Source organism: Punica granatum, chromosome 1, assembly GCF_007655135.1.
Source record: "Punica granatum isolate Tunisia-2019 chromosome 1, ASM765513v2, whole genome shotgun sequence".
Classification (NCBI taxonomy): domain Eukaryota; kingdom Viridiplantae; phylum Streptophyta; class Magnoliopsida; order Myrtales; family Lythraceae; genus Punica; species Punica granatum.
This window is the reverse complement of record NC_045127.1, coordinates 18,011,950-18,035,180: the sequence shown is the minus strand read 5'-3', so window position 1 is coordinate 18,035,180 and position 23,231 is coordinate 18,011,950. Positions and strand designations below refer to the sequence as shown.

The following is a 23,231-nucleotide window of genomic DNA, read 5'->3' as shown; positions in this document are numbered from 1 at the left end:
TCGAGTTGAGGTTCGCGGGGTCGCGGTCACGGGGGTCCGAGGTCGTAGGGTCGAGCGGCAGGAGACAGGAGCAGGACAGGAGGCAGGACCGCAGGAGGCTAGGAGGAATTTCAAAATTAGGGCATGAACTCTGATTTCAGAAAAAAAAAAAAAAAAAAAAAAAAAGCATGAACTCTCCTCTCGTCCTCTTGTCCCTGTGCAGGAGGAATTTCAAAATTAGGGTTAGTGGAAGGGTATATTGGTAAATTCGATTAGATAAACAGGTTAACGGATTACACGATTAAATAACATGATTAAACACGTTTAAATAAACAGGTTTAATCGTGTCTAATCGGGTTATGCGGGTTCAACCCGTTAAGACACGTTTACTGATCGTGTCTAAACGGGTTGAACCCGTTTAGACCGAATATCAAAAAACCTCAACCCGAACCCATTTAACTTCGTGTCGTATCCATGTCGTGTTATCGTGTCGTGTCAAATATTGCCGACCCTAGATGAAGTGCTGGAGGGGCCATTTGAAGCATTTAAAAAAGTTCCGGGGCGAAAATGCAGAGTCTGGAAGCCAGGCGCGGCGGGAGGGGCCTCGTTGCGACCCGGGGAGACGTTTTGAGGCAAAAATGAGAACACTGTAAGTCCAGGGCTGGGAAGGAAGGACCGAAATGGAAATAAAGAAGCAATCAGGGACTTTACTGAAAATAAGAGAGACTGGGGTGGGGCTCTGATGCGAGCGTCGCATCAGGTGTCCCGTCGTCGCCGCGATTTCCGGCGACCTGCCACTATTCACTGAAATTACCAAACTGCCCTGACGCATAAAAAAATAAAAAATCGATTTTGGTATTTTTCGGGTGTATTTTAGGTATAATTTAATCCAAAATATTATACAAATCCCGAAAAATATTCTTTGACCGAAACTTTGACCAAAAATATTTTGATTCCCGAAAAATATCCTGTTACGCCATTGTCCGTCAAAAAAATAGAAAATCATGTTTCGGTCTGTTTCAATTATACTTTCCAGTGAAATTTGGTGTGAAAATTTCATAAAATTCCAAAAAATAATTTTTGACTGAAAAATAAAAAATTATGTTTCGAATGGTTTCGGGTGTTTTTTAGATATAATTTTGTTTGAAAATTTCACAAAATGCCAGAAAATACTTTTTGACTTAAATTTTGATTGAAAATATTTTGGACACAAAAAATTAATCGCCCTTTTATGCATCTGTCTGTAAAATTTGAGAAAATTCCTTTTCAAATAAAAAAACTCTGTAATGTATATTTTTCACTACGCGAGAATATTGATTCCCTAGTCGCGAGCCCTTTCCTCTATTATATAAAATTGGGAATTAAATGCATTTTTGGCTTTTATCAGTTGAAAAATAATTGAGGTGTTGTGGTATTGAGGAAAAATATCAGGTTTAAAAATAAAACATTCAAGGATCACATGGTGTTTTTTGGGAAATTGTTTTTATCGCTTGTGGCCCCGAAAAAAATGTCATCGACAACCGTACTATTTTTGAAAATGGCACCTAATATATGAAATGTAAGGAAAGCACTCAAGGACTTATCTGATTTGTCTTGAAAACCATTCTTTGGGGCTCTCATTTTGCAGTTTCTTGTTATTAATTCTGTCCTTGATTGATAACAGATCCAGAGCTTCTTTTTTTGTCTAAGCTCGAACTTGGATCGAAATTAGGTATATACAATCGACAGCTCCTTTCTCTCTCACGTTCACTAACCCAGCCACCGTTCCAGCTCCAGTTCTCGTGGGCCCAAGCTCTGTCCAGCTCTACTCCACTAGCTCAAGCTCCCTCCATACACTTCTATCGGTCCAAGCTCCTACACGTTCGTATTTTCTGATCTCCTAACTCCGTGCATGCGACGTGTCCCGAGATACTACTGCCCGGCCAGCTTGCTTCGTCCCAGCCCCACTAGCTCCAGCACCTCTTCGTCGCGCTCAGCCTCACCCACAGCCCTACTCCGTCCAGCTCAGCTCTACCACGTTAGCCCTTCCCCCGGCCCAAATTTGACCCTTTCTCCCCTGTGACGAGAGGCTGAGCTCTACCCTTTCTCTATCGATCACAACGCGCTAGCTCCGTCCCTACTCTCAACTAGACCCCTGCTTCGTCACAACACAAGTTCGAGAAGTGCGTACATGATCCTTTTGATGATGAATTTATAATTTGATAAAATTTAAATAATAAATTAATTAGATAACATATGTAATTAGAATGTATGATGAAATTTTAGGATTAATCAATTTGCTAAATTTATAATTTATTTGATGGAAATTAAAGTTGTTGATTTTGTAAAAATTAGAATGTAATTAATAATTCGATGAAAATTTAGCATATAATGAATTTCATTAGAAATAATTAATTTTCTAAATTAATTTATAATTAATTTGATGAAAACTAATAAGTTTATTTAATGAAAATTAGAGTGTAATTAATATAAATATATATATGTGTATATACACCTGTGAAATTGCCTAATTACAATGCTATTATGTTGTATAGGTTCGTGGATCGTCCAAAGGAGTACCCCTTACTTGTTGTAAAGCCTAATTAAAGGTATGATGGAATATTACATATATATATATATATATATATATACTTAATCTGTAGTTGTAATTAAAACTTTTATGTTTAGTTTAGATTGATTGTATATGACCATAGGTTAGTTGCCATTTTAGAATTGTGGAGAAAGAAGACGGGATTTGAGGAAGTGGTTGAGCCTTCCCATTATGGATTTGATTATTTTTAATGTTTGTTGTGGAGTAATAAGGAGATCTGAATATTAGTTATTGTATGCGCTTGTGGTTGATTAAGTGATGGGGTGTCTACTGTTTGTATTTTTTAGTGAATGTATTTAGATGAATATCGCTCCACATCGGGAATGGATGTGTAGTAGGAATCATTCGAATCGTGGAGGTATTAGAAAAGAGTTCACTGAAGGGGTAAAGAAATTCTCGAAGCACGCTTCAAATTTACCGAGTTGCGTAGAGGAAATTCAATATCCATGTTTAAAGTGCTAGCACAAAGGTTTTGTATCAGGACGGTTTCAAGCCTAATCATTGTTATTGGAGTAATCATGGAAAAGCCGATCCTTATGTGGCTTCTGCTTCTACTGGAGTAGTATTGGATTCGAATGCAATTGGGATCGATGAGAATCCATTGCATAAGTACAGGGACACGGTCTATGATGCGGTGAGGCGGATTATGGGCATGAAGAGCATTTTGGATCTCCGATGTCTAATTGTCCAGGAGCCCAATTCGGAGGGCCACTTTTGGAGTAATATAATCAGCCTAGATGGCATGGGTCTGACCAACACTTTACATTGAGTCTCGCCACTAGATTACTAAGCGTCAAAAGTGATTATAATGTGACTCGAGGTGCGATCAATGAGCTTCTGGTCTTCATACATGGTCTCCTTCTAATGAAAAATAACATTTCCAAGAACTTTTACGAGGCAGAGAAGTTAGTGTTGACTCTTGGATTGAACACTGAAAAAATTTATTGTTGTCCAAATGGTCGCATGTTGTACTATAAAGACGACGCTAATTGTACGAAGTGCAAATTCTTTGGTGAGTCTAGATACAAACATCATTATGGTGCTAAAGGCAAAACTAAGGTGGTGGCAAGGTAAAAAAATTCACTACTTGCTTCCCATTCCGAGATTGAAAAGGTTTTACGTGTCTATGATCTCAGCAAGCAACATGAGATGGCACAACGAGGATCGTCACCCTGAAAATGTTGTGTCATCCATTCGAAGGGAGAGCTTGGAAGAACTTCGATGAGGTACACTTGGATTTCTGATTTGGCCTTCTTATTGTTCGGCACAAACTATGTTTAGATGGGTTCAATCCTTTTGAAAGATGGATGAATTCTTACTCGTGCTAGCCTGTTGTTATTGTTCTGTACAGCTTGCCTTCGAAATTGTGTATGATGTCGGAGTATATGTAACTGACATGAATTATGCCTAGGCCACAAAAGTCCTAAGTCAATGATAGATGTTTACTTGTAACCATTTATTTATCAGGTGAACGAACTGTAGCATATTGAGATTACAACTTATGATGCTTCGACAAGGCAAAATTTCAACATAAGAGCTGCTTTGATATGGACCAAGGTTTTCAGAATCGCGATTCTACCTAGAATCGGTCGAGGGTCGTAGAATCATGAATCGTAAGATTCAACCTGTAATTAAAAAAAACATATATATAAATATATATATGTAGCATACTTTTCTATGTAAAAAAAATCAATCCTTGTTCATTCAAATAAAGATTACAAACTAACAAATCAACAATAAGTCATAAAATGATAAAAACACAAAATATCATTACAAATTATTGAAATTCAAGGTCCAAATCATAACTCAAACTCCCGAAATAAAAAGTTAACAACATAAGTCATAAGTCATAACTCATGCCCTTCTTGCTCTTCTTACTTCCCGATGATCCCCATGCAGCCTAATCTCTTTTCCTGAAGACAAAATATATTACAAGCTTATGACTACTAATCTTTCTCCTGAAGCATTAAAATATACACAATCAAACCAAACAGTTTTATTAGAAGCTATTACCCAAAGAGCATGAGTAATAACACCAATTTGCATCAAACTGATTCAATTAGGCTTGACATCACAAGAAGGTGCATGCTTTTATGCCATTAATTACTCGCCACGTTCAGGTTCTTGTGCGTATTTCTTCAACAAATATAGAATATGGTGCTCATACTTGCAATTGGTTTTATCTTCTAATGTTCCAGTTACCGCATCATGTGCTAGTATATAACCATATATTTATATGTGCACACACATAATCACAGACATACTTACATTGTTTGTGCAGACAGTGAAATTTCTGCTTTCAGTACCCAAGGTAAGAGAAGGATCGGCGAGTGCGTTGCCTGAGGACAAGTCTATTGCACTCAATGTCATGCACCAGTCTCCAGGGAATTTCAAGAGCGTCGGAAAGCAAGAACTGATGTCGAGGTGTTGGGATAAGTTGGTCGTCCCCTTGGTGAATTACCCGATGAATTGGATCGAAGAGACTCACAGCTCGCTGATGACTGTGGCCACTCTCGCTGATGAGCTGTCCTTGGCAGTTGCTTGGGAGGTCGAAGCTCGGGCAGATCAACTCGGACGTCTCGAAGCTCGGAACTGTGGAAGAAATCTCGGAAGTCGGAAGTTGGAACTGTGGAAGTCGGAACTCAGAACTGCGGAAGTCGGATCTGCGGAGCTTTAAGCTCATCGGAGTCGGAACAATCGAACAAGAGACCCTGGCACTGGCAGAACAAGAAGAATCTGAAGAAATGCCGAACACGAAGAGGAGGTCCAATAGATTAGGGCACAGAAATGTCAGGGAGAAAGGGGGAGCGCTGGAGAAGAAAGGGAAAATGAGGGGGGGGGGGGGGAATCTGTCGGGCTAAGGGCCAATGGGCTGGGCTTCGGCCTGAAAGCCCTAATTAGGCCTGGCCTTCGCCCGAGTCTGGGTCGAATTCGGAATCGCAGAATCGACCTGATTCCGCGATTCACGGCCCGATTCAGATGCGATTCATTAGTTTCCAATTCAGCCCATTATATCAGAATCGCATAACCCCCCTTGAATCGTGGAATCGTACGATTCTACGATTCGAATCACGATTCTAAGAACCATGATATGGACTATAAATGATTTCTCGCTTACGGTATGTCGTCGGGTTGAGGGACTGTAGAGAAATTCGTTGTCCTCATTGTATGAGTTACAACAAAGCATTCACACTTTGACATGACCGGAAGAATAGTTGATTTGATTGCCACAGAATGTTCTTGGCGAAAGACCATCCATACAAGAAGGGCGTTTGTCACTTCAAGGCAGGGAGGATTGAGCGAGAAGAACCATCCTCGATAGTAGTTAGTGAATGGATCTACGAGTGGCTTAGCCAGAAGGTTAAGAAAGTCACAGAAGAAGGAAGGCCTGTGAAAGATGATGATTTCATCAAGCAGAGCATCTTTTGAAGTTGCCATACTGGAAAGAAGGAGCTACATAGGGATCCTACACTAGCCGAGATAGTTGAAAGAAGCCATGAGCGTACCTCGGATAAGCAATGGGTAAGTCCTTATGCGGCAGAGACTTATGTAAGTTAATATATGAGGAAAATATTTATTTATACCGCTTGGGGAGCTTTCCATATAGCATCATGAGTAATAGGTTTGTATTGATTTTTTTTCTAGCAATCAATCACTTAGGCTGCTGAGCAGGAGGTGGATAGCCTGCGAACTCAAGAGTCCCAAGCGAAGACTTGGCAAAAGGTCGTACAGACAAATAAGAAGGAACGCACTTATGGGCTGAATTAGCTTCCTGACCCAAATTGCTACGAGCAGAGCCCTTTCGGATGGCAAATGTGAGACATGACTAGTATGTGGAAGTGAAGGGAGAGGTGGGGACATTGAAGATGGTGTTGCTCGATATTCACGAGAGCTTGGCGGAATTGAAAGGAAAATTACCTCGCCGTAAGCACAAAAATAAACATCTGTATAAGGGAAGAATTAAACATCGTTTGGAGAACGGTAAAGATGAGGACGAGGAGGAGGAAGATAGAGACGAGGAGTCCAACGAAGCTCGTCGGATGATTAGTAAGTGATGTGTAATGTGTTTGTTGTGGAGACTGTAAGTTCGAATTTATGCTTTTAGACTTTTTTTTAATTTCGTGTTGAACCTATGCGTGTTGAACTTGTTGAACCTATGCATGTTGTGCTTTTGGACATTGTAAATGAATGTTTGTTAGAAAATATGTGAACAAGTTGAAGTGTTGTGATGGGATATCGACAATTTAAGGGAAGGCTTTATCGATTTTTTTTTCACCCCTCACAACATATTTAATTGTATGGGAATTATATTTTTCTTGTGATGATGGATTTAAAAAAAATAGCATGAATATGGTGTTAATGGTATTACATAATGGACAAAATTGACGATTTGGTCCCTAAAATATGCACCTCAGGACAAGTTCATCCCGTAAATTAATTCTGTGGACAAATTGGTCCGGACGTTGCAAATGTTTGGACGAATTGATCCTTCCATCCAAAAACAGGAGAGGTCCCTGACAGATTACTTCTCACGGCCGAATTTGCCGTCCCTTGCTGTCAACCCCCAACCCCCCTCCCCCTGCGATTTCCTTTCCACCCCAATTGCCCCCGATTGGAGCTTCTCTGCCTTCTTCCCCTAAAATTCGATCAAACCCTAATCTTCAAATTGTGGACAAAGCCCGAAATTCAATCAAGCTTCCTTCTGTAATTGATAATGTCGTTGGTAATTGCCTCCGATTGGAGCTTCTCTGCCTTCCGATAAACCCTAATTGCACTACTCGCTTCTACGCCAATCTTCCAATTCGACCAAATGCCTCAACATTTCTGTGATTTAGACTGTCGACTGTGATCTTCCGAAGTCGCGAACGTTATTGTTGGTCGTTTTCCGGCGAGAATCACTTGGGACGAACCACTGCGGGGGGAGTGGAGGTCGTCTAATGCGTCGCCCGAATGAGGACCAGGTTAGTCTGCTGCGTTGCCCGAATGTTGTTTCTTTCTACAATTTAGGTTTATTTCTAGGTTTATCGCATCTGGGTTTTGTCCAATCAATGAAAACAACTTCCTTTCAATTCAGATTTCATATTTTGGTGCATTATTTTTTGATGTTGTTGCTTCAGGAGAGTTACTGAAGAATTTTGTAGACAATACATTTCTCGATTTCCTGATGTGAAATGCTTCTTTGCATTTGTCTGGTGCTTTAGGTTGTTTATTTGCTCGGAATTAGATTGAGATTTCCTGCTCACTTTCCTATTTCTTAGGAGTTATATGAAGTATAATTTTTGTATCCGCACATGTTGAAGGTAGTTTGAATTCTCACTTAGGATGAAAATTGGTCAATTCTATGCATTGACATAGACAATTGGCATCAGTGGCATTCTGCTTGCTTGTGGCTTGGGTATGCTCATTTCCTACTGTTTACATTTTTTAAGTTTAGAAATGACATTGCATCATAGGCAGCATGTGGACACTTGGTCCCTTATTCTTTTTTAGGTGAATACTTGGTCCCATGTTTCGGTCACTGCTGTCTTGGAAGTTCTGTTTCTACAGACTTAAGCTCCCTGTGCTGCTACTTCACCTTGCACAGTGGTATGCAATGAAGTTTTACTGTGAGGTATAACTTGCTTTTACTTATTTTGTTCCAGTGTAGTGATAAGTTGGGTTTGAACCTTGAACTAGGTTCATATGCTGCGGACATTCCATTGGAATGATAAAATTGGGTCAGTAATCAGAGTTCTAGATTAGTATATTTTCTAATGAATGGACATACATCTTGCAGAGTTAATTGCATGTTTGGTTCTCTATTGATTGTCTGATGAATGGGTCTGTATTGTTGAACATTTACTCTTGTTTGAACTGAAATTATGCATATCTGGTTTGTTGAAGTAGCACGGCAATGGTTATAATCCTGATTTAAGATCCTCTCTTAATAACACTCTCCAAATTGGTCGATACATGTTCTTTTGCAGCTTCAACCATCTGCAGTGAGAACAAATAGACAGACACATCCAAAAGCTTCAACTAAGCTTCAGATTTCAGCATAACAAATATGGGAGGTGAGGGAAGTCAATGGAGTGGGACAAAGCAATATGTCCAAAAGTCCACAGCCTCATGACGAGTTGAGGAATCAGTCAATCTCTGTGGGTGTGGAAGGAAGCTTCTATTTTAAACGTCTACCAGGAAACAAAGTTATGGTAGACGTTTCCTTAGTTGTCCTTTATGGAAGAGAAGTGATCTTGCATGTGGATACTTTGAATGGGTTGATAATGAGGAGCTGATTGAAGTGCAGCAGATTACAAGACCCTGGATTGGAGCTTCTTTTACATTCCCTGAGATTAATGGTTTAAATGGAGAAGATAACAAGCTCATGAAAAAGATGAAGAAGAAAATTCAAATGTATAAACAGGAGAACAAAATGCTGAAGATTGTATGCAGTATATTGATTTTCGTGCTTGTTTTAGTCTTAGTTTGTATTTGTCTTAGGATATTGTAACGTGTTTCCTCGTGTGAATGGGATACTATAGGCTTGTGAGATTCTAATTTGTATTGAGATGATTGTTATTGCTAATATAATTCAATGTTTGGCTTTGCGCGGCCTTCTGTTATTGTTGCGTATTGTTCTGTATTGGAAATAACATAATATATTTTTTCAACATAATACACAACCAAAACCATTGTTTTGTATTAGGAAATAACATAATGCATTTTTTCAACAGAATACACAACCAAAACCATTGTTCTGTATTGGAAAATAACATAATGCTTTTTTTTTCAACGGAATACATAACCAAAACCATTGTTCTGTATTTGAAAATAACAAAATGCATTTTTTCAACGGAATACACAACCAAAATCATTGTTCTGTATTGGAAAATAACATAATGCATTTTTTCAACAGAATATACAACAAAAACCATTGTTTTGTATTTGGAAATAACAAATTGCATTTTTTCAACATAATACATAACCAAAACCATTGTTCTGTATTGGAAAATAACAAAATGTATTTTTTCAACAGAATACATAACCAAAACCATTGTTCTGTATTGGGAAATAACATAATGCATTTTTTCAACAGAATACACAACCAAAACTATTGTTCTGTATTGGCAAATAACATAATGCTTTCTTTCAACATAATACATAACCAAAATCATTGTTCTGTATTGGAAATAACATAATGTATTTTTTCAACAGAATACACAACCAAAACCATTGTTCTGTATTTGGAAATAACATAATGCATTTTTTCAACAGAATATACAACCAAAACCATTGTTCTGTATTGGAAAATAACATAATGCATTTTTTCAACAGAATACACAACCAAAATCATTGTTATTATTGGAAAATAACATAATGTATTTTTTCAACAGAATACATAATCAAAACCATTGTTTTGTATTGGGAAATAACATAATGCATTTTTTAAACAAAATATATAACCATTAGGTGAAACTACAATTAAAACTATACATAACCATTCCTCAAAATCTTCGACTGATTGTGTTTGATCATTGTGATGAGCTTGAATGAGAAGTTGACGCTGAAGCTGTTGAAGCTGGTGCAAGTACTGTTGGCCTTATAGGAGGGGGTCTATGAGCACGAGTACTCCAATTGCCTCTACCCATCATTGCTGCAGGGATCCTGAATGGAAATGTGCTTGGACTTGGAGACGGATTAAATGGTGTTGGAGGCCTCCAATTAGGACCTTGGTTTGCTGGTATCCCCATTCCTAAGCTAAAAGGCCTTCGTTGAACCTATAAAAATAAGATTTATATATTGGCTTTCCTTAGTAAAAATAAATTGAATACTCAATGTGAGTTCAATCAACCTGAGCAGAAGCATGTGAAGTTGATGGCATAGATCCCAATGAAACAGGTATGCTAGGCCCGAGGATAATTGAGTCTTAAGACCGTACAATGCGGCCTGAGGGGCCTAAAGGGGCTTCAACCTACCAAAAGAGCAAAAGAACATTTATAAGACAAAAGCCAATTGAATTTATTATAGTTAACATAATAAACAATTATTATACCAGTGAATAAGATGCATTTGGACCCTTGGTTGTTGTTTTGTTTCTTCTATCATTTGGAGCATCATTAGTGGCTTGATTCGTACATTCCCTAATGTTGTGCCCAGCCTCTCCACACTTAGAGCGGTGAGTCTCACCATACTTTCTTGTTGTCTTGGAGGAGTTGCTAGAGTTGCTTACCTCACCCGCAGATTGCCTTCTCTTATGCTTAGGCCTTCCGGATGGTCTTTTAAATGCAGGTGGTTCAATTGGTGGCAGTTCAGTGCTATTCCAGTCACTTTCACCAGTAATTGGTTCAATTTACGAGACATAAGTGGCTTTCCATCGCTCAGTAGAATACCATGAGTGAACATACTTCCCGAGTTCCAAATTATTATAAGCCATGCAAGCAATAACATGTGCACATGGTATCCTAGTTAACTTCCACATTCTACAACTGCAAGTTCCAGCACCTAAATCTACCACCTTGCATTGGGGCCTTTTTCATATTTGAAATTTGTAACCATCTGCATCGCCAACCCATTCAGGGGTCTAATATGAACTATCTTTTCTAGACTTGTCTAGCCTACTCTGTGCTACTGGACAAATTGGACCCACAAAACTATTTGCCCTCAATTTGTGTTTATTCATCTTCCCTATCAAATAACATCTAATCTCTTCAAGCATCGTAATGATTAGCTTACCTCTGAACTTCACAATTTTCGAGTTAAACTGCTCACAAATATTATTTAGTAGATTATCATTCTTAGGATAATCACTAAATCTAGCTTTGCTCCAAGCTTCGGGCTTGAATCTCTTCAGCCATGCCCATGCATCTTCATTCATTCTCTTCATTATCATCATATTATGGTCAAACTCCACCATTGTAGTACTTCTTGCACATTTCCAGAGTTGTTTGGTCAGGTCCATGTTCTTGAATTTGCTGTAGAAGTTTCTCTATATGTGCAATACACAATTCATATGTGGAGCACCATGACATAATTTCTCAAAAGCCAATTTTAAACCCTGCAAGAATCTTTATTGTCAAATAATATTCTAGTTTTAATCAATATTAAAAAATTATAGTTAATTGATAGATACCTTCTGTTGATCTGATATAAAATTCCAACAATTATCACTGTACTGTCCAATTTTCCCAAGAAAATTTGTCAAAAACCAACCCCATGTTTCCCTACTTTCTTGCTCAACAATAGCTACTGTAATCATATAGAAATGTTGATTGTCATCTTGAGCAATAGCAGACAGTAACTGTCCTCCATAATATCCTTTTAGAAAACACCCATCGAGCCCAATGAGGGGCCTGCACCCTGCTTTAAACCCCTGAACATTTGCATTAAAGCAAATGTATAACCTATCAAATGTTGGTGGCAGTTCTACAGTAGGTCTATGCACTTTCAAACCAAATGTAGAGTTATGATTTCTCCTCCTATGTTCCTCACAATAGTCCCATAATTTTTTATATTGCAACTTCTTAGATCCCTTTACAATTTTTTTGGCCAACCTTATTGCTCTGTATATCTGATGATCACCAACATGAATACCTCTATGCCTTTTAAGCCACTCAAAAGCATCATGTGCTGACATCGTTGGGTATGATCTTAATTCATCAACAAGCTGAGCAGCCAACCACTTCTTATTAGCTTGCTTGTTTTTGAACCCCCTAGCACAAGTATGTGGCTCCACGAACTTCTTTACTTTGATGGTTTTCACCTCATTACTCCAAGAACATAAGATTTCCCATTTGCACCCTTCTGATATGCACTTTGCCCTAACCCTTTCGTTGTCATTCTTCACAAACTTGAACACCCTTCCAATTGTTATATTATAATTTGTCACAGCTTTCTTGAACATAGTTAAGTTTGGGAATAACATGTGTAACTCTAATTAAATGTCCCCAAACGTGGTCCACTCATCAAACTCGGGGTACTTTCTCAACTCCTCTTCACCCTTGTCATCATCAAATATACACTTATCCGCTAACTCCTCTGAAATATAGCCTTCATCTTCATCACTGGATATGACCATATCCGCTGTTGTTAGTGATAATCTCACAACTATATGCTCTCGATTTTCGAGATCTGATCCATCACCATTATGCTCCTCTTCTTCATCCAAATGACCCTCAGCATCCTCATTGAATATATATTATGAATCCCAATAAATCTCTAAATCAACATGCTCAGTACCTTCATACTCAAAATGATCCTCCTGCCCATGTACATCATATCCTTTAAGATTTTCTTCCTCACTAACCTCATCATCATTCCTTCATAAAACCAATTAAAAAATCCAACTTCTCATGCGAAACACAAAGAATAATTTGATTGCAAATGCTAAACCACACATTCATAATTGGCAAGCGGCATAAAAGGGCAATATCTCTCAGCAAACAATCGTATAACTGACTTGGAAGCCATGGGACTCCCGGATCCTCTCGAGCTTATTCCCCTTCTCATCCCTGAAAACATTTAATGAGACTTGATCAAATATGTTGTCGAGTTAGATTATGGATGTTCCGTTGTGTCACCGAAAATAAATATATCCCAACTCATCAAACTTGACGAAACAAAAACTTCCATAAAGAAACATAAAAATCAGAGATATAATAAAACCCATCTCTACAATCATTTCACTAAAAATATATATATCACAATACATCTCATGTAGAAGCAGTTGATATAACAGAATGGACTGGTAGATTAAGACAGGCAGGTGAGCGGACCAGCAACTGATCTGCGACCCACGAATGGACTAAGAAAAGCTAAACCATGCGGCACAAAAGAGGGGCCTTCTGAAATGAAATTTCAGCAATCGAATTTGATATAAGAACGGTTGTCCGAATAGTTGAAAGCAAATTGACAGTCGTGTTCGTTACAAAAAATTACAGCAGACGAATTGCGTATATGATCCTATGAGCCATAGCAATGCAAATCTAGCCTATCTCATATTCCATATCATCTTTTCCGATATAACTATGCATGAACATTCTTTAAGATGCTAAAATAGTTAATAAGAAAGTACCTAGCTGTTATTTTTTCTGATGGAAACATTGATTTATAGTACCCTGCTTCCTCATGCAGCTACATCAACTTGCTCATGATATATACGTACACACAATTTAGCTTTATTTCAAGTTTGATAGAACTCGATGGTTGATCGATATACTTGCTGGGTTCTTTCTTTGGTTGAATCACCCTATTGGTTTCACCACAAGCAGAACACCCGAAAGGATTCACATAGTTCCCTCATTCATAGGTTGCTTATTTTTCCAAAGCAAACTTAGTTTAAATTGAATAATACATTCAACATACCTGTCACCATTCAAATCTATATAAAACGCCTTGTACTATATGTTTCAAACTTACACTCTTGGGTCCGATTCAGAACAAGTAATGGCTGGAGATTTAGCACCAGCTGATGTTGTGTCTCATTCGATACAAACTCAGCAAAACTGATCCTTGCGAGCATTTCCGCGTGAACATAATCAACCATGAAAATCCAGTACACAGACACAAAAGCACACAAGCAACATAGAGTCGATCATAATGAGAATTCATAATGAGCAACACAGTCGGATCAGGAATCCGTAGCAGACAGTCGAGTTTCAGCAACGAGCTACACTATGGAAATCGACACAAACTTACCAAGGTCCAGCAACAATTAAGGGACAAAACTCTACTCGGAGCAGCTCAAGGGAGACTGAGAATGGAAAAATGCGTCCCTAGTATCGTATCTCTACAATCATTTCACTAAAACCGACGATGTTGAACTCGAGATGAGCTGAAATGAGCTCCAACGGTGCCACACACGAACTGAACTGACCTGACAATGGAGAAGGACTCCTTGCGCAGGATCTCGAGCTCGAGATGAGCTGAAATGAGCTCTAACGGTGTTAAACACGAACTGAATTGAGCTCCTTCTGCAGCTTCTTGAACTCACGGACGACACTATCAGAAGGAAGATTTGTAGCTTACTTAAGGTTTGATCGAATTTTGGGGGAAGAAGGACGAAGGAATTCGGGGGCAATTCAGGCGGGAAGATGATCAATAGTAAGGGATGGCAAATTCGGCCGTAAGAGGTAATCCGTCAGGGACCTCTCCTGTTTTCGAACGGAAGGACCAATTCGTCCAAACGTTTGCAATACCCGGACCAATTTGTCCACAGAATTAATTTCCGGGATGAACTTGCCCTGAGATGCATATTTCAGGGACCAAATCGTCAATTTTGTCTTACATATTGTGTCAGGGTGAAAGGAAAATAATTAAATATATAAAAGTAGGCGTTTTCTTAAATAAATATAAACAATATACATATAGTATATGCGATAGTGCATTTGTTAAGAAGATGGGCAGGGGGCGGATCTATGCCGGGGGGTGTTCGGGCCAAGCCCTAGTGCCCCCATTTTTTATTATAACATTTTCGGCCTTTGCGACGGATTTCCGACGGAAAGTTCGTTCGGAAGTTCGCCAAAAACTTATGACAGAAAATTTCATCAAAAGTACGTCGAAAAATTCCGGCGGCTCTTTTGAGGGCCCTTCTGATGGATTTCTGTCGCAAATCAGTCGGAATATCTGTTGGAAACCTTGGACAGAACTTTCCGTCAGAGAAGCCGTTGGAAGATAGGTATATGCTGTGGCATATGTGGGGAAAAAAAAAGACATTCAGCAGTTGATTTTATAAAACTCAATTGTGATGCAGAATTCGATGATCAGACATTTGAAGCGGGGATGGGATTGGAGTGGGGCCAGGAATGCTGCAGGAGATGTAGTTGGTGGATATGGAAGAAAGTTGAGAAGAGATTTTATGTTCTAGTGCTTGAAGGGCTTGCAATACTAAGTGAAGCTATCAACCGGCTCGCAAGGAAGAATATATGGCAGAGGGTGGTGTATGAGACTGATTCGGAGGTGCTCTTTTAGTGTTTAACGGGGTAAAATGCAACCTGGCTGGTTTATCGAACTGTGGTTGAGGAGATCAGAAGCTGCATATTGTTCTTTTCCAAGTTTCATGTGAGCTATTGGTAAGAAGAAATGCAAGTTCGTGCGCTAATTGGGTTGCCACCCAATTCAAAAGTCGATGTGCCAGGAGGATTGGGCAGACGTTTGTCCCCATTTCCTTTATTCTTGATTCTTTGTAAAGATAGAGAGACGATTCATGTCAATAACATGCAATTCTGTATTGGACCATGGTTAGTACATTGAATAAGGTGACTGTTTGGCCGAAGAAACAAAAAAGAAAAAAAAATGCAGGATATATACTCATGGAAACTACACGTCATAACCACAATTACTGTGAACAATGACCCAATCAAACCCCATTTGCCTAATTAATTTGCAGAAAACCAAGTCAAAACACATTTTTTGCGGATAATTTGCAGGACAACCAAATCAAGATCAGTAGAGGAGGGAGGACATTATATATTAACTAATGAAAAAAATACAAGGATTTACAAACGTGGGTCGGTTTAAGTAGTTTGACACTTATTCTTCTTAAACAAATCGTTAGGTTCGAGTGTTGCGAATGAAAAAAATCAATGCTGGAAGGGTTTTGTCTCTTAATGAACCAATCCAACTTGAATTTGATTATTCTGGATTTATAGGGCTTCACTGAAAAGATAAAAAGATTTTCAACGGCGGACTACATTGGATAAAGATTGGGTTAGATTTGGAATTGGTTTAGAGTACAGGACCTATTTTGTAATTAACCCAATTCAGTTTAGAGGGCAATTTACAGATAACCGAAAGTCTTAAGGGACCAAAACGAAAAAAAGAGGACACTCGTTGTCGTTTTTGTGGTTTGTTCTTGAAACTGAAGACAGAGCCCTTCCTTCTCGCCTGTTGTTCTATCTATGAGCTCTCTTCTCATCTCCTCTCTTCTTGAATAAGTTCACTATCTATTCACTGAGCAGAGCTACAGCAGCAGGAGAAGCCCTCTCAGATGATGTTCGGGCCGTTATCTAAATCTGAGAAGAAGGTGAATCAACTGTTTTCACTGTCTTCCTTTCATATCTGTTATACTTTCCCTTCTTGTTTGAGGCTGTCGAGGAAGTGCGAGAAAAATGAAAATCAAACCCGAAAATGGATACTCTGAACTCGGAGTCATGTGCTACGCTTTTCTCGTCTTCCGGCAGAAATGACGACTGTCTTCACTGTTGAAAGTTTTAAGCTTTGAGTGGGATTTCTCTGCTAAATTTTCAGACGACTGTGTTCATTGTTGGGTGTTGTTTTTGCTTCTATTGAGAAATTATTTGTCATAATTCCTTTAATTTTTTAAGTAGTATGTGTTCCTCATATTGGAAAATGAAAATTGGGGCAAAAACGTTCCGCTATTGGAGCAATCTACATCTTTTTCCATTTACAGTGAAAGGGCAACTCGGTGTATTTGCTGGTTTTATATAGTTGGACTTCTGATGAGCATGTGTATTGTGTTCTGATACTGCATCACTTTTTGCGTAATACTCCAAGGCATCCGAGATCTTCCTTCAACCCCTTTATTATTATTATTATTTTTTTTTTGGGGTGGGGGCGTTGGTAACGGTAAAAACGAGTTTGCAGAAGGTAGTTGATAGGCCCAGTGAGAGCTTCCTTAGAGAGCATTCTGGTGTATTTCATCATGATCAGTGTTGTTCTTCTTAGCTTCATTACTTGGATCCTTGTGTCAACTCAGCAGGAAAACAAGCAAGAGAAAGGATTATTTGCGGTGAGTTTCAGGCCGGAGAATTTCATCCCTGGCGTCATCATTGGCTTTATTTTTGGGCTTTTCTGTGACTTATTGAAGCCTGCTGCGAATCGCAAAAGGAGGCGAAATTTCTTGCCGGGAAAGCTGTCAGAGCAATGCCTCCTCCCAAGCAACAAAGACAGAGAACTTAAAATGGTTTTTCTTCAAATTCCCTTCTATCTCTTCTTTTAGCAATTCCTTATGGCATCATCCATCCTCATCTTAATTTCTTCCATACCTTCTGTCTAAAGGAAATTAATTTCAGCAGACACTCATTGTGATATAGTATAGTTATTCAGTGCCCACTTGGAAACAAGTTGGCTGTTACTTTCACTCTACTTGTCGAACTTTGGTCTTAAATTGGAAAGATCTTCCTGTTTCAGGTTTTGGTCGTGAGACAGGATCTAAAGATGAGCTCAGGAAAAATCGCATCTCAATGTGCTCGTAAGATGCTCTACACTTTTACCTCATTTCCTCTAATATATTTCCTTGATTGCATCCTTCAAATTTATTTATTTATTTATTTATTTTTGGTAATGCATTAGTTCTGAAGCGTTTCTTTTACAATACTCCAGATGCTGCCACTGGCTTGTATGCGGAACTGATGCAAAGGTATGTAATTGCTCGAGTCATAGTGCCCTATCCCTTTGCCACATAAAAGCCCATAATTTCAAGCAACTTTGGACCACTTCATGTAACCCACAGTGATGGCTGAGTTGCATTGGAATGAGCTTCTGGGGAGTTGAATCTGAGACATTTATGCCTTCTCAGCTCCTTCAGGCTTGAACCATTGGACTAAACCGTGTTGTATTGTGCAAATCTAATAGCTCACGGATTTCGCTTGAACCTGCTTTTAGAAAAGAGGATTTCTAGAAAATGCCCAGGAAAAGAAAAAAAGATCTGTCTGTTGTGAAATTATGATGCGATACTCAAAAATTACGAAATGCTTTTATGTTGAGAAATTCTCATTGGTCCTTATTGCAACTGGCATTTATTTGCATTCTCATGGTTTATTGTTTCTTGCAGTGACCGTTATATGCTTAGAAAGTGGGAAGAATGTGGACAACCTAAAATTGTCTGTACATGCAAAAATCAAGAGGAAATGTAAGCAGTGGATTTCCATGTTTAGTGGCATTTTTACACATTTCACACTGTGGACAGCTTGCAATCTCTCGATCATTAATGCCTTTCATTGCAGGAATAAGCTAAGAGAAGCAGCTGAGAACACCGGGCTTGCAACTTTTGTGGTCGCTGATGCAGGATGGACAGAGGTATCATAATATAATGCTTCGAAAGTATCTCGATGCTATGAAATGTTTGGGGCTCCTCCTGCCTATTTTGGATACTTTTTGCCTGGCAAGTATCCTTTCTCTGTCTTTCCAGCCTGGATCTCAAGTGTGGGAGAAATCAGGATAGTCAGATTTTATTGTGAACTCTATGACATGACTAACTGCCGGATGGAAATATAAGAGGGAAGTTTTAGCTAACTGATTTTTAAGATTTGGTAAATGAAAGATACTTCTTTGTTCTTGTTACGTAAAATTCATGAATCAGGAGCTGAGAACCTGTATTGTAATATCCTCAGATTGAAGCTGGGTCAAGGACTGTCCTTGCTGTGGGGCCTGGTATGCTTCTTCATTTCAATTCTGGTCATCTTTTTAATTTCTACTTATTGGAATCAAACTGCAAGTCTTCGAACACCCTGTGAACTTTAAAATCGAATCTGTCAATACCTTCTGAAGTGTCATATACTGTTCCAAACTGAACTTTCATACGCTGTTGAAGCACCAAGTTTACAGTTACCTTCTTGTTCTCTGTGCAGGACCAAAAGAATTAGTCGACTCGGTGACGGGGAAATTGCGCCTGCTCTAAGAAGTAAGAACCTGAGCCTGCTATTGCCATACTTGTCATACTCAGGAGGAGCCATAATTTTTTTCTTGCGGTAAGATAGGGAGCCATAATTTGGTTGCATGGATTATGTGATTTCCTCTGTTTCGTACCGGCAAATTTGATGTGAGAAGGACACCACTGAGGTGAAGCAGGCCCAGGAAAATTCTTAATCGTTCGTAGGGTAGTCGTTATCTATCTCGGATTCGAGTTCAAAGTAGAGCATAGAGATGAGAGAATTGGGGAAGTTTGTGGTTTGAAGGTTTTAACTTTCTTTCATCTGCATCTGTCATCAGACTCCTCAGATGTAGAAGTTCTTCTGACTTACCATAGTTCTTGCATCTCTTAGATTTCTGACTGCAAACGAACCTATCATTCCTGGAATTTACCTTTTCTATTTTTCTTATCCATTCATTATAGTTGAAGCGTGGTACGTCCGGGGTAGGCCGTGCACGGGTAAATTTCTTGTGATAAGTGGAGCCTAAACACATTAGATTAGACGACTGAAAAGAGAAAAAATTAAAATCAAATAAAACTTACAAATACAAAAGATGGCATAAGGCAAACCCAACGATTTTTTTACAAAGAAGCGGTTCCACTACAATATGTCATCAGGTTAATTGTGCAAAAAATTATGAGTTTTTCATGTTCTTTCAAGTCTCTCTCATTTTCTTTCCAAATTTAAAATGCTATCGCTTTTTTCGTTTATTTTTGCTAACGTGGCAAATAGATTGTTGACATGCCATTAAAACTTCGAAAACTAATATAAAATGAATAAAATTTTAATAAATCAGAAAAAAAATCAGAAAAATAAAAAATTGCAGCAATGTTCAAAAAAGCTTCTGACATAATTTGAAATAAACAATAAAATCAAGAAAAATTCAGGAAAATGAAAAAAAATTGAAAAATACAAAAAAGAAAATCTTAGAAATGCTCAAAAAACAAATTCTGACACAAAAGTAGAAATTTGAGAAAATAAAAATAGAAAAACTAAGAAAATTACAAAAAATAGAACTTCTAGAAAAGGTGGAAACAATTCAGACAAAATGCAAAATATAAAAAATTAAATTCAGAGAATAAAAGATAAAAATAAAACTAATAAAAATCAGAAAAAGAATTTAAAAATAAAGTTAAAGCGTGAAAAAAAGAAGAAAATGCTTAAAAAATAAAAAGAGGATTCCTATAATTCAGGAAAATTCAGAAAGAAAAAGAAAAAGAAAAATTAAACAAAATTCAGGAAAAATAAAATAATTAAATAAGGAGTAAGCGACCTGACAAGTAAAGAGGAATGTATATTGATCGGGGCAATAATCCTCATGAAATTTTCAAAGATTAATTAAATGTACACTTGACATATTCAAGTTAAAAAAACTTGCGTCAAAATTTATAACAAAATTTTGACTTGCACATTTCACAAGCATATTTAATTAGTTTTTGGAAATCTCACGAGGATAATAACCTAATGAATAAACATCCAGCTTTGCCTATCCGGTCGCTTCTTCTATATTTAGTTATTTTATTTTATGTTATTTTTTCAAATAAAAATTTTATGAAATTTTATATGATTGTAATTTTTAAAAATTGTAATTTTTTTCCTTTATATTTTGCAAAATTGTTTTGAACATGACAAATACAAGAAAATCTGTCGCTCTCTTTCATGACATATACAAGAATTTGTTTTAATCAGAAAGAAAAAAGACTTATAGTCCTGATTGGACTTTTGTTTGGTCCACAAAGATTCCGTATATTCGGGACAATTCAAAGCAATAAAAAAAAAACAAAGACAAAAATCTGTCATTCTCTTTCATGACATATACAAGCATTTGTTTTACTCAGAAAGAAAAGAAACTTATGGTCCCAATTGGACTTTGTCCCACAAAGATTCTGTATATTCGGGACAATTCAAAGGTTAAAAAAAAAAACAAAGAAAAAAAAATTGTCGCTCTCTTTCATGGCATATACAAGCATTTGTTTCACTCAGAAAGAAAAGAGACTTATAGTTCCAATTGAATTTTTGAATATCATGATTTATACCGAAAAAAGAGACTTATGGTGCGCTTAATTTGTTCTGCATTGGCAGGTCAATAATGTTGGGACCACAGTTTGAAGCATGCATGGCATAACAAACAAGAGCTTCGTCCGCCATGCATATCCAGACCAGAATAGGAAAGCAACCCTCCTAGTCCTATCCCAGTGATGGACCATGTCCATCAAATCACTAACCCCCAACATTGCAATCGATGGGGCCATTTGGACGGCAGTGACCATAGACCAATGCCTATGGGCCACTGGGAGAGTATTCATCCCAAAAAAAAAATAAAAAAGGGCCATCGGGAGAGGGACTGAGGCTCGTGTTTATTGAGCTATATGGTACGTCCGGGCCAAATGGTTCCAAATCAAATAGGCTAGGAGATGAAGGAATTTTTTTTTCGGGCACTGGACCTCAGATTAATAGAAGATCAACTCAATGACTAGGAGATGAACGAATGGCCCCCATATACTTAAATGGCTGTTGATAGTAGGAGGAGGGAAAGAGAGAGGTGAAATCCCAAACCTGCTAGCAATAGAAAAATCCTCTTGTTTATAAGGGCTATGGGTTGCACAATCCATCAACAGATAAACTTTTGAGTTCTACCGAAAAAAGAAGAAAATTTTTGAGTTGGATAGACATGTTTTAATTATTTAAAAATAAAAATTTAACAAATATATATATATATATATATATATATACACACATATGTGGGCTCCTAATAAATCAAGGTCCAGTCAGCGCCACTATGGTTTTTAAGATTATTGGGGCTGTCCCATTTAAGTGCCCCTGTTACGTTTTTTTCTTTTTTAAATTTTATTCTGGGTTATAAATGAGCTAAGTTGATGAGTCTAGTATAAAAAAACATAAAATAGAAAGTTGAATGAAAGAGCACAGGAAATTCTATTAAGGAGAATTAACTTAGAACATTTAATTATCAAGCGAGCACACATGTCATTACACTATGACATTCAAGGTAGTTTGACTTCTATTATGTTGTGATGCAACTTTCTTTTAATTTCTTGCAAGGGTTGGGAATTTTTTTATTATGTTGTGATGCAACTTTCTTTTAATTTCTTGCCAGGGTTGGGAATTTTTATGTTTACGCACGAACGATCAGTACAAGAGTGATGGACCGTATTCAATAAATCACAACCAAAAAAAGAGTTCCGTTCGGGTTTGTCGGTTATTGTTTCGGTTCTGTAAATGGAAAACATCCTCCTAGTCCTATCCCAAAGACGGAGCCTATCCAGCGAATGCCGAACTCCTCGACGTTGCAATCGATGGGGCCATTGGGATGGTGTTGTGAACATACACCGATGCCTACACCATTGGGTGGGATTGAGGTTGTGTTCATTGAGCTCTGCCAAGCCCGGGCCCAACTGTCCTTAATCAAATAGGCTAGGAGATGAAAGAATTTTTTATTCCTGGCACAGGACCTCAGATTAATAGAAGGTCAACCCATTGAACTAGGAGATGAACGAATTGCCCCCATATATGGCTGTTGATAGTAGAGGGGAAAAAAAATTTTAAAAAAAAAGAAGAAAAAGACACAAAATTCCACAACGCCTAGCTAAAAAGAAATCCTCGCAATATATAAGGAGTATCGGTTGCACAATCTACCAAACCTATAAAACTTTTGAGGTGGACATCCTTCAATTACTGAAAATTAAATAAACGTATTCATGTGGCTTCACAAATAAGTGGAGGCCAAGCCAGTATCACTGTGGTTTTTCAAGGTCTGTCTTTTATATCTCTGGACCATCCTATTTTGTTGAAGTTGAACTGGTCGATTAAGTGACGAGGTGACGAGGTTTTTTTTTGGATAATAAGGAAGGTTTATGAACTTAATATAAGAAAATAGAAAGTAAATAAAAAAGCGCGGGCAGTTCTATTAACTAAAATCAATTTAGAACCTCTTGGTTATCAGGAAAGAGAGCGCGCCATTGTATTACATACGATGCTTTTGTCGAGATTCTATTTTATTCGATCCATAATTTGTG

At 38.0% G+C, this 23,231-nt stretch overlaps 2 protein-coding genes across 5 annotated transcripts; one reads left to right on the top strand and one right to left on the bottom strand.

Annotated features, from left to right (window-relative positions):
• Positions 1 to 10,515: 10,515 nt before the first annotated feature.
• Positions 10,516 to 12,449, bottom strand: LOC116204016. The gene is made up of 3 exons (XM_031536037.1): positions 11,679 to 12,449; positions 11,282 to 11,534; positions 10,516 to 10,520 (listed from the first exon to the last, which is right to left on the bottom strand). The coding sequence occupies exons 1-3, from the start codon at positions 12,447 to 12,449 to the stop codon at positions 10,516 to 10,518; spliced, it is 1,029 nt and encodes a 342-aa protein (XP_031391897.1).
• A 3,955-nt stretch (positions 12,450 to 16,404) lies between these two features.
• On the top strand, positions 16,405 to 19,609 carry LOC116192781 (peptidyl-tRNA hydrolase 2, mitochondrial). Of its 4 annotated transcripts, none has more exons than XR_004154146.1 (8): positions 16,405 to 16,568; positions 17,262 to 17,468; positions 17,696 to 17,756; positions 17,888 to 17,924; positions 18,339 to 18,416; positions 18,511 to 18,668; positions 18,898 to 18,937; positions 19,135 to 19,609. XR_004154146.1 is itself a non-coding variant. In XM_031521423.1 (8 exons), exons 1-7 carry the CDS (start codon positions 16,533 to 16,535, stop codon positions 18,900 to 18,902), a joined length of 528 nt encoding a protein of 175 aa, XP_031377283.1. In that variant the 5' UTR covers positions 16,405 to 16,532; the 3' UTR covers positions 18,903 to 18,937; positions 19,135 to 19,609. The 4 variants fall into 4 exon arrangements, 3 of the variants coding, with proteins under 3 accessions (XP_031377283.1, XP_031377282.1, XP_031377281.1); XM_031521423.1 differs by having other exon boundaries at positions 18,511 to 18,583; positions 18,867 to 18,937; XM_031521422.1 differs by having other exon boundaries at positions 16,406 to 16,568; positions 17,265 to 17,468; positions 18,511 to 18,583.
• The last annotated feature ends 3,622 nt before the right edge of the window (positions 19,610 to 23,231 follow it).